Here is an 18,813-nt window from a genome sequence, read left to right as displayed (position 1 = left end):
TAGGCCAATGTCCTCAAAATCTTCCTTCATGACATATAAAATCATTTTTCACCGATGCCAATGCAATCTATGGAACTCTGTTAGTTGTCTCAGTTTGTTCTCAAATCAAGCTGACCCCTTTATTGTTTGTACACCTTGATAAATGGCAATAAACATATTACTCACTTCTGTTGCTGTGTGTGGTTTAACTGCTTTAGAGATATATAAGGTTTCATCTATATAATAATCAACTAGGTCATTCACGTCTGCAGAAGGCTGTTTATGGTATTTAACAGGATGTGAATTCTTTGATCATGTTTGAGGTTTTTTCCTCATCACTGCAGAAGCGTGCAGTGTTGACATTGTTCCCACCGTTTCTGTTTTTGTTTTTTTGCACTGAACACTACTTGAAAGTCGTGTTGAAAACCATAACTTCACTAGTTTTAAATGTAGTCAAAGGGATTTTCTTGAGTGATCAATACTCTTTGCATTATGCTTGTCGATTCATTTCTGCAAGAGTGTAGCATAATGCTTTGAGTTACATTTGAAAGTCATTCAGCACTCTTGCATCAGTAGATGCAAAGATAAGAGTAAAACATATTTAGCTGATTCAAGAGGCATCTGATCAACCTGGGGTGCCCCAAAATATGATGATATGTAACACAATGATATAATCACTGCAACTTTACAGTTACTTGATCTTTTTTAACCATTAGGTGACAGCACCCCTAGATACTATGAATTATTAGTGCATCAAAACAAACTAAACTGCATTTATTCCTTCAGTAGCCTATGTAGCCTCACTTGAGACCGTTTTCGGTTGCAGACTGAATTTGAGCATATTTGTCATTCTCATAACGTCAAAGACAGATTTCATGCACAGCGGAAAGAAAACATGCAAAGAGTTTGTTTATATCCCAGTTAATGATAACGTTATCTCAGTCACAACTGGAAAAGAATTATAGCATCCGGACTGTTATGAGAAACTCTATCACAATCTGATCCATGTGATTGACAGATTACAGCAGCCTTGTTTTAAAGAACGACCCCGTTGGGCGACAAACAACAACTTCTCATGGGACAGTGAGTGTGTTTCTCCAGGGGGCGCTTGGTGGCTCAGAACGCAGGATTCTCCATTGAGCCCCATTCAAATCTCAGTAGCATTTTTATCTTTTCTCGAGCCGTTTATACACTAAAAAGTATAATCGTTTCAATTTTGGTTTCAATTCTTACTTGTTTCACAAATGAAAACGCATTCCGTCAATCGTTATAAAACGATTTCGCTAGTTATCGCAAGCATCGGTGATTGGTCCATCCTTCCCAGCGCTGAGGAAAGTAACATATGTCACGTGAGAGCGCTGTTCGCGTAATAGTCTAGCAGCGGTATATAGACATTAAATGTAAAACGTAAATAATGACACTGAGGACCGTTAGTATCGATTAAATGCACAATTCATATTTAAATAAACATCTATTTTTTAGACCCAGCTTACCTGACCAATTATGGACAGCTTCCGGGCCAGTAATATCTAGTCATGAATCATGCTAATCGCTTTTCTGCTCACTTGTTGTATTTCGGTAGCTCATCAGTGAAGTCTTGCTGTATTACTCAAGTCACTCGTACTAGAGGAGCAAGTTAGTGCAAGCACTGCTGTGAACACATGAGATGTTTTCTCTTTGATCCAAAACGTCTTTGGTTTAAAGGAAATGGATTAAACCCTGAGCTCAGGTAGGAATACTTCTGTTACAGTGATTTATTCAAATGAATGTCTATATATATTCAAATAAATGAAGACGAAATGTTTCAATGTTGAATCATCTACCTGTTGGGACTGTCCCACAAGTGAATGTGCATGCATTTGATTGCTGTTAATTCATTTTCATTTCCAATGTGTCTTGCGATTTTTGTGTAGCCTTCTTTATTTTGTTGACACTCCTTCCATATTGTGAAAATATTAGGACAGACAGATATGATCCAGCATAATGCATCTGCTTGTTTCATAACTGCTGCATTCTTCGCATTTTCAGTTGTCACTTTGCAGACAGTATTAGATCCTTCTTTGTGGAAGTGAATGTTGTTTCATTGTTTGTGTTGTGGGAGGGACAATGTGTAATAATCCTTTGTTAGTTTGTCTTCAGTAGGAAAAAATAATATTGTGTTGAGGCATTCCTTTGTGAGTTTAAAAAGCTCAAAATATTTTCTTGTGCTTGGAATTCTCTTACATTACCTTCCTTTTACAGAGCACTAGAACAGGTTCCCATGAAAATGCATTGGTCAGAATGTGTGGGAACCAGATGGATGGATAGACAAGCAGATATTCTGGGCTATATTTGAAAATGCACAGTGCATCCCTAGGATTTCTTTTGCTTTATGTTATCTTTAGTATCTAGACATAGCAACCATATATGGAGGAAACTAGACAAACTCAGGTGTGCACAGATGGATTGTAAATATCATATAGCATTGCTCTGACAGCTGTATGTGGCTCTAGACTCATTGTACTGCTGGGACTGTACAAGTCAGTGAAGTGATAATACTGATGGCCAATGGATCAAACATAGGAAGTGTGTTTAAAGCATTATAAAAGCCGCATGGATGCCATTTGGACCACACCACCTTAACGGTTAACTCAAACCCAACTTTTTGACCAGCTTTATTGACTTAAAAGTTAATGATTATATGCAGTTTGAGTAAGTGGTTGTATCTCACGCCTAATTTAGCTGATGTCGGTGTGTCTATTGTGCTGGATATCAGTATAGCCACAGATCGTCTTTTATTGGTTGCCATATTTGAAATGTTTTTCAGTGTAATCCAACCTTTAGGATTTTTAAACACTGATTTCTCAGAATTAGCCTTTGACCAAGAGATTGCATTTGAAGTTATGTTATCATTAACGTCAAAGTGAAAGTGTTCATGAAATCTGATGTAAATAAACTTTTGCAATATTGGGTATTTTCAGAAATTTGATTGTAAAATATCGTAGTTACTGAACTATAGTTATAGTTGTAAAAGTAAAATATTGATAGTTCCTCAAAGTGTCATCTCAAATTATCAGTATAGTTTACACTTCAGGATAACATACTGTGCAAGACAGATTCGAAACTTGCTGTCTTGTATGTTAATCTAAAAGTAATTTTGACACAGACCAAGAATTATCTGTGGTGTTTCTCAAAAGCCACCACTGTGATATTTGCCTAGCCATTTCCTCAAACTTGTTAGCTGGCTGTAATCCAGTCCATGGCTGTAAGTGGGAGATGCGTCGCAGACAGGTCAAGTTTTTGTAAAAATTTCTAGTGTCGCAAAAGTGAGACAGATTTTGAGGATACTCGGCATGTAAGCATAATATCCCGAATCTTTAAATCTTAAGTTCATGTTCACAGTATTTAAACCCATAAGAGGATTATGCAGCTATTGCTTTTTAGAAAGGATTTATATATACCTACACACTACTACACTACATATATGCCATTACTCCAGTCTTCAGTGTCACATGATCCTTCAGAAATCATTCATTTGGTGATTTAAGAAACGTTTATTATTATTATTGATGTTGGAAACCTTGAAAACCATGATACATTCTTTTTAGTATTCTTCGATGAATAGAAAAAAAAACAGTAGAACGGCATTTATTTCAAATAGATTTTTTATGTCAATGTCTTTACTGTCACTTTTGATCAATTGAACTTGTCCTTGCTGAATAACAGTAATTATTTTTGGAGAAAAAATCTTACTGACCCCAAACATTTGATCGATAGATAGATATTATCTATCTATCTATCTATCTATCTATCTATCTATCTATCTATCTAAAACAGTAGAACGGCATTTATTTCAAATAGATTTTTTATGTCAATGTCTTTACTGTCACTTTTGATCCATTGAACTTGTCCTTGCTGAATAACAGTAATTCTTTTTGGAGAAAAAATCTTACTGACCCCAAACATTTGATCGATAGATAGATATTATCTATCTATCTATCTATCTATCTATCTATCTATCTATCTATCTATCTATCTATCTATCTAATGTTTGGGGTCAGTAAGATTATATATATATATATATATACTGTATATAGGCTGTACTGTGTAGCAACTGTAATAGTAGTAATAATAATAAAAAAATATCTTTAATGATTAAATTGCTGTACTTGGTTGGCAAAGCTCGTCATCTCAATAAATCTAGACATTGCTTTTTATGACTCACACACAACACACATTTGGCCTATTTTGATAAGTGCAGCTTAAAGGATTAGTTTTCAACATGTTATACTCTCTAGTTCCAGAGTGTTTGTGCATTTGAAATATTCTGGTATGCTATTTTTTTCTTCTCTTCTTCGACTACAAGCATTGCTGCTGAAGGCGGTTATAGTGTGTTCTGGGTGCCTACCTACAAACCAAAATAGATTTTTTATGTCAATGTCTTTACTGTCACTTTTGATCCATTGAACTTGTCCTTGCTGAATAACAGTAATTCTTTTTGGAGAAAAAATCTTACTGACCCCAATCGATAGATCGATAGATAGATATTATCTATCTATCTATCTATCTATCTATCTATCTATCTATCTATCTATCTATCTATCTATCTATCTAATGTTTGGGGTCAGTAAGATTATATATATATATATATATACTGTATATAGGCTGTACTGTGTAGCAACTGTAATAGTAGTAACAATAATAAAAAATAATCTTAATGATTAAATTGCTGTACTTGGTTGGCAAAGCTCGTCATCTCAATAAATCTAGACATTGCTTTTTATGACTCACACACAACACACATTTGGCCTATTTTGATAAGTGCAGCTTAAAGGATTAGTTTTCAACATGCTATACTCTCTAGTTCCAGAGTGTTTGTGCATTTGAAATATTCTGGTATGCTATTTTTTTTCTTCTCTTCTTCGACTACAAGCATTGCTGCTGAAGGTGGTTATAGTGTGTTCTGGGTGCCTACCTACAAACCAAAATCAAAGTCAAAAAAGCCCATCCCAAGTCTTTCTGTCATCATTTGCCAGGTGACGCATTTGTGACGCAGATGACACAATAGCATCTCAGTTGATCATCATTTGCATCATTCATGTCCGCTCTGAAGTTTAATTCTTCATTGGGTCAGGTTTGTTTATATCCCTAACCCTATAAGTATGAGCAATAATAATAGTGATGCTTGCCTTAGCAAACACCTGTGTCACCTGTGTCTCTTTTCCATTATCACTGATGTGTGAAAAAACCCTGATGTGTAGCTGTAAAGTCAAATTATGCTTCCACACAAAGGGAGGCAGAGGGATGAGCTTGTGGCTTGAATTACACCCACAACATGTTAGGCCTGTTTAAAACAAATGAAAGATGACTTTAGAGAAATCAGGTCTGAGCTGACAGTATGGGCCATGAATCATTGTGCAGATTTATGGAAATCTCAAACATGTACGTTCTTAATTGATTGTTCTCTCCTCAGCTGAAAAAGAAACTGAAAAAAATCAATATATAGGCACAGCAAATGTTTAGTCACTTATAGATGATTAACATATCTGCTACATTATTTTAGGATAGGCTTCCCAGCACCTCTAACAAAACATAATTGTCTCAAGATATACAGGTGCATCTCAATAAATTAGAATGTCATGGAAAAGTTCATTTATTTCAGTAATTCAACTCAAAGTGTATTAAATAAATTCAGTGCACACAGACTGAAGTAGTTTAAGTCTTTGGGTCTTTTAATTGTGATGATTTTGGCTCACATTTAACAAAAACCCACCAATTCACTATCTCAGGTCTGGTGAGTTTGCTGGCCAGTCAAGCACACCAACACCATGGTCATTTAACCAACTTTTGGTGCTTTTGGCAGTGTGGGCAGGTGCCAAATCCTGCTGGAAAATGAAATCAGCATCTTCAAAAAGCTGGTCAGCAGAAGGAAGCATGAAGTGCTCCAAAATTTCTTGGTAAACGGGTGCAGTGACTTTGGTTTTCAAAAAACACAATGGACCAACACCAGCAGATGACATTGCACCCCAAATCATCACAGACTGTGGAAACTTAACACTGGACTTCAAGCAACTTGGGCTATGAGCTTCTCCACCCTTCCTCCAGACTCTAGGACCTTGGTTTCCAAATGAAATACAAAACTTGCTCTCATCTGAAAAGAGGACTTTGGACCACAGTCCAGTTCTTCTCCTTAGCCCAGGTAAGATGCCTCTGACGTTGTCTGTGGTTCAGGAGTGGCTTAACAAGAGGAATATGACAACTGTAGCCAAATTCCTTGACATGTCTGTGTGTGGTGGCTCTTGATGCCTTGACCCCAGCCTCAGTCCATTCCTTGTGAAGTTCACTCAAATTCTTGGTTCTCTTGGTTGGTTGTGCATCTTTTTCTTCCACACTTTTTCCTTCCACTCAACTTTCTGTTAACATGCTTGGATACAGCACTCTGTGAACAGCCAGCTTCTTTGGCAATGAATGTTTGTGGCTTACCCTCCTTGTGAAGGGTGTCAATGATTGTCTTCTGGACAACTGTCAGATCAGCAGTCTTCCCCATGATTGTGTAGCCTAGTGAACTAAACTGAGAGACTATTTTGAAGACTCAGGAAACCTTTGCAGGTGTTTTGAGTTGATTAGCTGATTGGCATGTCACCATATTCTAATTTGTTGAGATAGTGAATTGGTGGGTTTTTGTTAAATGTGAGACAAAATCATCACAATTAAAAGAACCAAAGACTTAAACTACTTCAGTCTGTGTGCATTGAATTTATTTAATACACGAGTTTCACAATTTGAGTTGAATTAAATTAGCTTTTTCACAACATTCTAATTTATTGAGATGCACCTGTATGTCTTAACCATATGGTCAAAACCAGTCTTAAGTCGCTGGGGTATATTTGTAGCAATAGCCAAAAATACATTGTATGGGTCAAAATTATTAAAGTAAAGATCATGTTCCATGAAGATATTTTGTAAATTTCCTACTGTAAATATATTAACTTAATTTTTGATTAGTAATATGCATTGCTAAGAACTTCATTTGGACAACTTTAAAGGCGATTTTCTCAATATTTCGATTTTTTTTTTGCACCCTCAGATTCCAGATTTTCAAATACCGTTGTATCTCTGCCAAATATTGTCCTATCATAACCAACCATACATAAATGGAAAGCTTTTTTATTCAGCTTTCAGATGATGTATAAATCTCAATTTGGAAAAATGTACCCTTATGACTGGTTTTGTGGTCACATATACAGTATTTATGTATACTATGCAAATATTTTAAATTACTGTATGTTTATTATGCATGCAGCTTTAATTAAACGCTGTATGTTTGTATTAATTGAGAGACTTCATGAAATGTTTGTACGCCAAAATCGACCTGTTGTCAGCAGAGCTCCCGAGAAAGGAGCTGTAAAAATATATTGAGATGGTTTTTGGTACTTATACCGCAAAAATATATTCTTAAGGACATCAAAACCTAAAATAAAACTCCAGAAAAGGTGTACAATATGGGACCTTTAAGACCAGGAGCATGTGCTGTGAAAGTAAATAGGGTCAGTTTTGTGACATTTTTGTGTTTAATTTACTTTCTCGTATTGTCCTTGCAGGTCTTGGTCACAAGCCAGCTCTAGTGTGTGAGAGAGAGGCCTTTGCGACCAACTTTAAGAAATCCACCTAAACACACACTCCAACGCTCTTCTCATGGAGGACAAAAAGTCCATGATTGGCAGTTTGCGGCAAAAAGCCAAACTCTTCCGATACTCGCGGGTTGGCAGCGACAAAAACCCCAACAAGCCAGAGGTGAGGGAAGAGCGCTTGTTGGACCAGCGGATGAACACGTCTATGTTGGACGTCCTGCAGAGGAGTCGGACGTCCTCCCTAAAACGCTCCGCCCACCAGCAGCTAGCTGACCTCAGGACGTCCTCGGCTTGCAACAGTAGCCCAACCACCCCCGTCAGCGTGAGTCTGCGAAAGAAAGGGGGCGGCACCGGCCTCGTCGATTCGCTGGACTCGACTGGCTGGCCGTCGCAGGAGTCAGTCACTGATGCCCCGTGTGAGGAGCACAACATCTCCAAATCCACAGATGAGATGGATCAGGTGCTGCGTTTGAGGGACACACAGCTTGCTTCATCAGAGAGCCTGGCTGAGGTAAAACGTGCCAGTGATCTTCAGTTGGGTTAATCATCAAAGGAGGGAGGAAGTTTTCTGTGACTGCTTTTTCTGCTTTTTATGGGCAACATCTAGCAAGATTGTGTTACGCGAACCTGTTTGCATTTGATGCTTTTGGTGAACTTAGTACTTCCTTGTGTTCTTTTCATTTTTATCAACTGCATATTTCATGAAGATCACACAGAAAACTTGCTTTTTTTATTGAAATGGTTTGCAATTGCATGCATTTCTGGTAGCTTTCATTGCATTGGCATGCTGTTAGGATTTTAACTGAAATGAAAAATCTTTAATTCAAGTTAGACAATGCACAGTTTTTCACCGTCTTCTATTTTGCCTACTCACCTCCAGAGAACAGTGCAAAGCATCTCTCTATTGTGAAATGCAGTTCCTCTGAACACGAGCAAGTCATCACTGCAGGAACTTGTCATAACATTTCAAAGCCCTAGAATGTGGTAACACACATTTAGAGCAGACTGGTGCTTCTCCATTTGTTTAAAATGCAAATGGGCACCCGGGAAGTGTCAAGCTACATTTACGGTACTGTATGGCACCAAAAATAACACACAAACAGCGATCTTTCATGGTCAGGTGGAGGTAGATGTTTACTAGTTATGTAACGCGGCTTCCTTTTGCATTGGTGATCTTTCTCTTTAATCTTAGTAGAGTTATCATATTTTTTGATGCTTGGATGTTGGAAAGTATGCAAGAATATTTGCCTTTTATGGGTGAGTCAGCTACTCGTTTTTCAAGGTGATTTGGCTTGTAATACCTTAAACACAGAATCACCTGATGTTGAAAGATTAACTTGGGATTTTCAGTGAGGAAGAAAAACCCTACACTGTGCTTTGTTTTTATTATAAGAACATGATCTTTAAAAGCTTTTCGAATAAGCTATTTTACAAGAGTGTTACATTTAAGTAATGTATGCATTTTTGAGGTTTCCTAGCAGTGGAAACTTTAATTCCTCAAGTTCTTTGTTTATGTGGCTTAGCATTCATTCTCCCGGGGGCTAAGGAATTTTTAAGAAAGATGATCTTCAGTGTTATTCTAGAAATATGTTCCATGACATTAGAAGTCACCAATACAAAATAACTTTTTGACTACTAGAGACTGACTTTGGATAAATTAGGAAATTTCTTTACACCATTGATTCATGAATTAGTAGCTTTTTTTTAATCATATCTAGAAAAGTATTTCACTCTTCCATTTGTTTTGTTTGTGTTTGGGAAACAGAAGCCGCATTTTAACAGAAATGGTTCAGATACGTTCTCCATACATGACAGTGAGCACAATAATGTAAGTATTAGCATGTTTGGTGTGTGTGTGTGTGTTATTTTGTTGTGTTTAAGTCTACTATTACATGATATCAGAGGACGTTTAGTAGAATATTATGCAGCTGACATTGTACTTTAAATGTCCCTGAAATGGACCAAACTGTGCGTAATAGTGTTCTTTTTCCAAAGCTGAAATTGAAGGCTCAAGGTTTGCTTCCTGACCATGTGAAAGTTGCATAAAACAGCATTTTACCTTGGTAATTCTCCCTATGTGGCAAGGATGGAACAATATTGCGCCCTTCACTTGCAGAACGCAAGCTTCTAGAGGGCACATAAGTCTGAAGTAATGAATTTAGATGTGCAGAGCCAGTGGTGGTTTTGTAGGCAAACATTAATTCCTTGAATTTAATGCGAGCAGCTATTGGTAGCCAGTGCAAATTGATGAACAGAGGTGTGACGTGCATTATTTTCGGCTCGTTAAAGACTAATCTTGCAGCCACCTTCTGTATTAATTGTAAAGGTTTGATAGAAGGGGCTGGAAGACCTGCCAAGAGAGCGTTGCAATAGTCTAGCCTGGACAGAACAAGAGCTTGAACAAGGAGTTGTGTTGCATGTTCTGAAAGAAAGGGCCTGATCTTCCTAATGTTGTATAAAGCACATCTGCAGGACCGGATAGTTTTAGCAATGTGGTCTGAAAAATCTTATGGTTGCCTCATGATCTCCCTTTTTGTTTTTTTCATCAAATTAATGCAGCCTCGGTGAGCATAAGAGACTTTCAAAAATCAAAATATATTTTACTGACCCCAAACTTTTGTATGGTAGAGTAAGAAAAAAATCAATCGGAATTCATATGCAAATAACACACTGACTTTTTAGCAATTCGATTGTGAATAATGAATAATAATACCATTAGTGTTAGTCAATGGGAGAAAGTAGTAAAAAAAGAAGTAAGGGGGTAAAGCTACATGTGAGTAGTACTATATAAAGAAAGTGTATATTTGAGATGGTGTAACTAGTCACCACTTCTATATTTGTTCACTATTTTTAATGACCATTTATGTTTTTTCAGTTCCCTAAATTGATCAATTAATATGAGTTCCTAAATGACAAAATTGCTGCTGTCTCTGCTTGACATGTCATGTCACACTATCCAGATATGACTCGTAAAAAACATTATTTTTTTTTTTGTCAGATTCTGGACATGAAGACAGAAACAGCTGGAGTAAATGAGCATCAGAGGGAAGCTCAGAGAACGTACCTGCTCACTATATGCCTGAAGGAGGGCCGTGGACTGGTCATTAGAGACCGCTGCGGTGAGTGTCAGATGTCTGTGTATAAACGCAACACACCCTGAAACGCTACACACAGCCCTATATTTTAATAACAATCAGTGGTTTTTGTATTAGTGCTTATTTGTTAAAGGTGTACCCATCAGCGGGAGTTAACACAGCAGAATGCGTTAACGTGATGTGTTTTCGCCAATATCAAAATACTTCCTTCCGGAGTTTACTGTGTAGAGACAAATTGTAAATAAGCTTTCAAAACATTGCTCTGTTTGTTTGAGTGGTCCAACATGTCTGCTACTGAATTAACCAATAGCGTGAGTTCAGGGTAGCACTATTTCTAACAACCTATTTAGCAGGGAATTGACTTATGTGTCTCGTTGAGGTTGGAAGCTCGTTATTTTCAAATCATTATTTTTGCGGTTTTGTTGAGTAACAGTAGTGGCATAGAAATTATATACGTCACCTTTAATTATATTAAATATTAATAAAAAATGATAAAGTGATAAGTGAAAGTATGAACGCTAGCAAACATTTAAATGATCAACCGGCTTTGACAGTGACACTGTTACTAGGCTTTAAATGAACTTTATCGCTCTTTGATCACTCAGCTTTGCTTTAGTTGACTGCTTTAACACCAGAACGTGTGCATTACTTTCATACTTGAGCCAACATTCCTCTCGGCACATTTAAACCTGTCTGCAGCCACACCTGCATAGATGCAAGACACACCTTGAATCTTCAAAACACACTATTGACTTTACTGGCACATGAGGCACTCATCTAAGACATGTAAAAACACAGACAGGTGGAGACTAGGATATGCATTGGTATACTTCCTCTTCCCGAGTTAATTTACTGCTGTTTATTGTGTCTGTATTGCGTCATTGCTACGTGGCACATTGAACAAACTCTTTTCCTGTTTATAAGCCTGTGTATTTTGCTTTAATTTCATGATTTGTGGTCGTAAGCCTGTTAGGCTTTTTCAAAGCTATCCTGTTGTTACGTTTTCTCAAGAAGGCAAAACCAATCTTAATCGATCCTCCTTTAGAAAAAGACTGTTAGAAAGATTAGGATACTGTTACTGACGTCTTTCCTCCGTTCGTTTATTGGCTGTTTTCATAGGTGTGTCTATTATATAAGAGAAGCTTGAGATTTTACAGTGAGTATTTGCATGTTATAGTCGGTGTTTGCACACCTGCCTTTATTGTGGATGATATAGTCACTTATTACACGGCTCTGTGGAATACTTGATTCTGATTGGTCAATCGCGCCATCCAGCGGTATGTTATTCCCAAATAACAACCGCCAAATTGAATAACACACCGCTCATCCGGGTACTAGGAGTTATCTTGACCGGTACTACTTATATGCTTAACGAGTCACTCCGCTATCGTTGACTGTCTGACGCCATCTTGTGACTGAAAACACTTAACCACCGCGTGTTACAATGGAATGTTCTTTGTTCCCTTTGGTTTTTGCCTTATTGTAGTGATGGCGAGATGAAGCCTTATGAAGCATTGAAGCTTTTCAAGGCTTTGTGCCAGTTAAGGCTTAGAAATAACGGCGAAGGGAAAAAATCTATTTCCACATTGACTCATCTATTTATATGAATATAATGTGCATTTCATAATGATTGTATAACATAATACAACATAACTGTGTAATAAACGTATTGGCTTGAAATGAATGGGGCTATCAAATGTGTGTAAATCAAGTCTTTGCTCATAATAGGCAGGAGGGCCAATATTATTAGTCTAAAACTGGAAAGTGGCTGAGTTTAACAGGGCAGAGGACTGAATTTACAAGATTCGAACCGCTTCCTGAACCAGTCTGGCTAAGCGAGGCTTTGGATGTCATCAATTACGTCATTGCTCTAAAGCAATACAAGCCTCGATACGCGCTTCACTGAAAGCTGCCGGGATTTCTTGACACACGCTCTGATGCCACGGCACAGAACATAACATCACTGCCTTATTGTTTGTTCTAGTTTTTCCATGAAGTACCAGCACATAGATCCTTGCCTCTCCCTGTTTTCTGCAGCTTCTCCACAACGTTACAGTTTTTCACTGGCATGTCTCTTTGACTAGTGCATCTTTGAGCCTATATTTAGTATAAGTAAAATACTTAAGTACTCTTAAAATCAGATACTCTAAGACTTTTACTCAAGTTGTTTTGGAATTGGTGAATTGTAACGTGTAGTGGAGTAATTTTCTCTGTAAGGTATCTGTACTTGTACTCCAGTATGGTTAGGTACTCTTTACACCTCTGGGAGTAACTGAGGACAGAACTTGTTCAAACATACTACATGTCGCCCTCTACTGGTGCAACAGGGTTATTTTCCAAACCATACAGTAGTCAGCTAGCCAGGTTGCTTAGTATGCCCTTTACAGCCTTATTGAAGGCCCTATTTTTATCCATTTTTATAGCACTTTAACCTACCAGAAGTTGTAGCATGTTGCAGCTCTTCTTGCTCTTTCAAAATGATAGTCTTCTCCGGAAGCGGCCTGGTTTTGCCTCATGCACTGATGTTGTACTTAAGTATTAACCACATCCTTGTCAAAGGCAAACCCACACAAAACCAACTGAGTTTACTAAACGTGTCATCTGATTGAAGGGAAAATGATAGGGACTGCATTTGTTTGTTCACTGAAACAACATAGTTCATAGTTAGGCCACTTCACTGAAAGGTTATAAAATATATTATCTTGAAGGAATACCTAAGGTTACATATTCATAGGTCAGATTACTATGTCTGAATTGACAATTGTTTAAAAATCTTGTTTAAATACAAAGGTTCCAAGTTTTCTGTCATCGGTTTCATATATTTTTGACATTTTGATTAATAAGTGTCAATGGTAATAACATGTAATATCATATTTTGTTTGCCCATTGAATACACATTTAAATCATCATTTTCCATTATTTTCATGAATTTTTTCAAACATTTTTGATATACATTTTTAAGACAGGTAAGACATTGTAGTTTGCATTTTGAGTCATTTTTAAGATGCATTTTTTAGTATGCATTTTGACATTTTCTTTAGGGTTATTCCTTTGACATTTCAAGCTGAACTAACTTATTGTGCCATAAGAGGTCATATTGATTTTTCTTAAGACATGTGACATACGGTATCATGAGGGCCTTTCACACCGCTTTAGTTCCAGAACTAAATGTACAGTACTAAAGTACTGGGACGATTTTGCGCTAACTATTTTTCCAGTACCATTTAAAGGGTTGCATTCGCACCGACAGTGTGTACTAAGAAGTGACGTAAGCCGGTCGACAGCGACGTCATTTGTGCGTGCCGTTCAACAACAGAAACAAAGAAGAACAACATTAACAACAGGAGGATGGAGGACGCTGTGATCGGAGCTGTGTTTTGCGGGTTTCACAATAATGGACATGGAAAGTTGACGTATACGTAAAGCGATTGAAAGAACGGAAAGGAGGACTAAGAATCTCCAACGACAACTGGCAGTGCTACATTTGCTACAAGTGCCTGCACTTCAGCGTCCGTCCATCTATCGCTGTTCTCCATACTTGGGAAATAAGTTGACACAATGTTTACAGTATGTTTACACGGTGTTTTAAATCATGGTGGGTGAGGGCCTTTTCATACGCGTTTGGCCAATCAATGTCTACTTGCGTCACAATTAGTACCAGTTGTGCTGGTTAGATCCTGCTCCGGAGTAGGAGCTAATTTGGTTCTCGAAAAAGGCAGTCCAGTACTAAAACCGCACCAAAAAGTGGGTAGTTCCACAATTAGTTCTGGTACTATGAAAAGGTTCCCGCGGTGCGAAAGGCCCTATGAGGGTCTACGGGGGTCCTCTCTGTGATGTAATTTCCTGTTTTATGATTTTGTTGTCACATAACATAATGACCTGCATGTTGGTTATATCATACTGACTTGAGTCACAGTCTCCTCTCACTACTGCCATCAGGCAGGTCCCTACAAAAGCATCAGGGCCCGCACCAGTCGGCTGCGGGACAGTTTCTTCTCTCAGGCCATCAGACTGCTAAACTACAACTGTTGCACAAATATATCGTTAATATAACAATACAACACACATATCCACATTATATATACTATGTACTGTATATGCCTACCATAAGTCAATTTCCTGGTGTTAAGTATATTTTGTTTACGTATTGTATTGTCGATGCTAATGTTAGTACTGTCTGTGTACATATGTATTCCTATTTATCTGTTTATATATACAACACTGTGCGTATCTGTACATATGTGTACATTGTATATATGTATATTGTACACCATTGTTAATTGTAATTGTGAGTGTACAACTCGTGAGTGTTTACATTCCACCGCAAGCACTTGTGAGCCTGGCTTTACAACAACTCGCTGATCACAAAGACAGAACAACAACTCCTGGACTCTGTTATAATCATTCTCGGGGACTTTAATAAAGCAAATCTCTCCCGTGAACTGCCAAAATACAGACAGCACGTCACATGTCTCACCAGAGACTGTAATATATTGGATCACTGTTACACAACAATAAAAGATTCATATCACTCTGTCCCACGGGCATCTTTAGGGCTCTCTGACCACTGTTTGGTTCATCTTATACCGTCCTACAGGCAGAAACTGAAATCAGCTAAACCTGTTTTAAGGGCTGTAAAAAGATGGACTAATGAAACGGAGTGGGATTTACAAGCCTGTTTCGACTGCACTGATTGGAGCTGTTTTTGAAGCTGCTGCAAACGATCTGGACGAGCTCACAGAGACTGTAACATCCTATATCAGTTTCTGTGAAGACATGCATTCCTACCAGAACTCATTTAACTTACAACAACGACAAACCGTGGTTCTCTGCAAAACTCAGCCAGCTCCGTCAGGCCAAAGAAGATGCTCACAGGAACGGGGACAGAGTCTTGTATAAACAGGCCAAATACACACTGGAAAAGGAGATCAGAGTGGCAAAGAGGAATTATTCTGAAAAGCTAAGTATCCAGTTCTCTTCCAATGACACGGCTTCAGTGTGGAAAGGTCTGAAAGACATCACCAACTACAAGACACCATCCCCCAGCACTGTGGAGAATCAACAACTGGCACACGATCTGAATGAATTCTATTGCAGGTTTGAAAAAACACCATTAACACCTCCAGCACCTCCCTCTCCCCCACTCCTGCACTTCAGATCAGTGAAGATGATGTGTGTCAGTTCTTCAGAAAGAACAAGAGAAGAAAGGCACCAGGCCTTTGTGGTGTCACACCAGCCTGTCTGAAAATCTGTGCTGACCAGCTGGCCCCCATCTTCACACAGATCTTCAACAGATCACTGGAGCTGTGCGAAGTCCCTTCATGCTTCAAATGCTCCACCATCATCCCCATCCCAAAGAAACCCAAAATTACAGGACAAAATGACTACAGACCTGTTGCTCAAACATCTATGGTCATGAAGGCATTTGAAAAACTGGTGCTGACCCACCTGAAGGAAATCACTGGACCCTTGCTGGATCCTCTTCAGTTTGCAAACAGGTCTGTGGACGATGCAGTCAACATGGGACTGCTTTATGTTCTGCAACATCTAGACAGATCAAGGACTTATGTGAGGATCCTTGTTTGTGGACTTCAGCTCGGCTTTTAACACTATCATCCCGAACCTCCTCTTGCCCAAATTAACTCTGCTCTCTGTGCCCACCTCCGTCTGTCAGTGGATCACCAGCTTCCTGACAGACAGGCAGCTAGTAAAGCTGGAAAAATTCTTATCCAGCACCCGTACGATCCGCACTGGCACCCCCCAGGGTTGTGTTTTCTCCTCACTGCTCTTCTCCCTGTACACAAATGACTGCACTTCAAAGGACCCCTCTGTCAAGCTCCTGAAGCTTGCAGACGACACCACGCATATCGGCCTTATTCAGGATGGTGATGAATCTGCTTACAGACAGGAGGTTAAAGAGCTGGCTGTCTGGTGCAGTTATAACCACCTGCACCAGGTTGTTTTGGATATTATAATCGCAGTGGTTCTCAACTACCAGGTCTATTTATACAGCAGGCATAACAGTTGTACATGCAAATAATAAAATTTAGCTAAATAAATATACCCAGTTATTGTATCTTTCATGCATCCAATCAAACTACTGACTACTGTGCTCAACACGCTCAAAACAGTGGAGATGATCGTTGACTTCCGGAGGAACCCCCCTGCACTCCCCCCACTCACCATCATGAACAGCACTGTAACAACAGTGGAGTCATTCAGGTTCCTGGGCACCACCATCTCTCAGGACCTGAAGTGGGACATTCACATCAACTGCCACAGGAGCTGCTGAAACAATTCTACTCTGCCATCAATGAATCCATCCTCTGCATTTCAATAACTATCTGATTCAGCTCAGCTACCAAATCTGACCTCAGAAGACTACGTAGGATAGTCCGGGCTGCTGAGCGAATCACTGGTACAACCCTCCCCACTCTCCAAGAACTGTACTTATCCAGAGTGTGCAAAAGGGCTAAGAAAATCACTCTGGACCCCTCACATCCAGCACACTCCCTCTTTGAACTGTTACCGTCTGGTCAAGGCTACAGAGTACTGAGCACCAGAACGGCCAGGCAGAGGAACCGTTTCTTCCCTCAGGCAATCCATCTCATGAACACTTGACAATAATTGTGGAATACACAACACTATTTATACACTTATACATTTATTTATCTAACACACATACTTAGTTTACATTTCAAATTTGCACATAATATACCTGTACATACAAAACTGTCTATTGTAATATGCCTGTACATACAAGTTGTCAATTTGTATATTGTTATATTCCCTATTTACTTCTATTTTTATTCTTTCATTATCTGTGTTTTGTCTTGTCACTGTCATTCTGTTGCACTGTGGAAGCTTCTGTCACAAAAACACATTCCTCGTATGTGTAAACATACATTTTGGGGTTGGTAAATGTTCTTGATAGTTTCTGATGCTCACCAAGACAGCATTTATTTAATACAGTAAAACAGTATTGTGAAATATCATTACAATTAAAAATAACAGTTTTCTATATATTTTAAAATGTGATTTATTCCTGTGATGCAAAGCTGAATTTTCAGCATCATTACGCCAGTCCTCAGTGTCACATGATCCTTCAGAAATCATTTTAATATGCTGATTTGCTCCTCAAGGAACATTTTTATATTTTTGTGGAAAACACAATTTTTCAGAATTCATTTTCTTTTCTTTTTTCAGGATCGTTTGATGAATAGAAAGTTCAAAAGAACAGCATTTACTTGAAATAGATTTTTTTTACATTGTACATGTCTTTGCTGTCACACTGTTGCTTGAACAGTAATGCATTTACCATAGTACAGATATATTTAAGCCATTGCTTATAAGAACTGCATTTTAAAGGAGTCATATGATGCAATTAAATTTTTTCCTTTCTCTTTGGAGTGTTACAAGCTCTTGGTGCATAAAGAAGATCTGTAAATTTGCAAAGACTAAAGTCTCAAATCCAAAGAGATATGCTTTATAAAAGTTAAGAGTCAGCCACACCTACCTAAAACGGCTCGTTCTAACACGCCCCCACATATCTACCTCACTGTGGGAAGATTTGCATAACGCCGCCCAAATGTTCATGCAAAGAAAGAAGGCGTAACTTTTATTCTTGCTGTAGTATGGTTGCCGCTGCTGCCATGTCCTGAAGACGCTGTGTGTTTCGTTGTGAAAGCGAAACTACTTTGTTTGGTCTCCCAAAAGAGGATGATATCCGCTTCGTCATGCCTAGAGCTGATCCGTGCTGGTCGCTGAGGAAATTCTTCAACTTAGTGCTGTGGATTGCCAGATCAGCTTTCACCGCTCCTTCGTCGGGACCGCTGTTCTCGACCCCGCCACCTCAGCTCACTCTTGTTGAGGGCTTTCACTCACGCTAGGCCGCTGTGTTTTTCGTTGTGAAAGCGAAACGACTTTGTTTGGTCTTCCAAAAGAGGACAATATCCGCTTCGTCATACCTAGAGCTGATCTGTGCTGGTCGCTGAGGGAATACTTCAACTTAGTGCTGTGGATCGCCGGCACATTTTATGGAGGACTGTTTACTGATCCTGGGAGAGTAACGTTAGACTAAAATGCTGGCAGTTCTGACTCACGTAAGTATGTTTTATTTTATCATTTGC

At 38.6% G+C, this 18,813-nt stretch overlaps 1 protein-coding gene across 1 annotated transcript in view; it reads left to right on the top strand.

The window, feature by feature from the left end:
* The first annotated feature begins 1,552 nt into the window (after window positions 1-1,552).
* LOC107563189 (multiple C2 and transmembrane domain-containing protein 2-like) overlaps window positions 1,553-18,813 on the top strand; it is a 33,471-nt gene continuing 16,210 nt past the window's right edge. The window contains exons 1-4 of the mRNA XM_016247996.1: window positions 1,553-1,708; window positions 7,560-8,100; window positions 9,355-9,417; window positions 10,588-10,708. Of these exons, the coding sequence (XP_016103482.1) occupies window positions 7,654-8,100; window positions 9,355-9,417; window positions 10,588-10,708 (631 nt within the window). The 5' untranslated portion in view covers window positions 1,553-1,708; window positions 7,560-7,653. The remainder of the gene's footprint in view (window positions 1,709-7,559; window positions 8,101-9,354; window positions 9,418-10,587; window positions 10,709-18,813) is intronic.

This window comes from Sinocyclocheilus grahami, unplaced genomic scaffold (genome assembly GCF_001515645.1).
Source record: "Sinocyclocheilus grahami isolate Dianchi unplaced genomic scaffold, SAMN03320097.WGS_v1.1 scaffold861.1, whole genome shotgun sequence".
Taxonomy (NCBI): Eukaryota; Metazoa; Chordata; class Actinopteri; order Cypriniformes; family Cyprinidae; genus Sinocyclocheilus; species Sinocyclocheilus grahami.
Note: the sequence above shows the minus strand (reverse complement) of the source record. Positions and strands in the feature narration are given on the sequence as shown.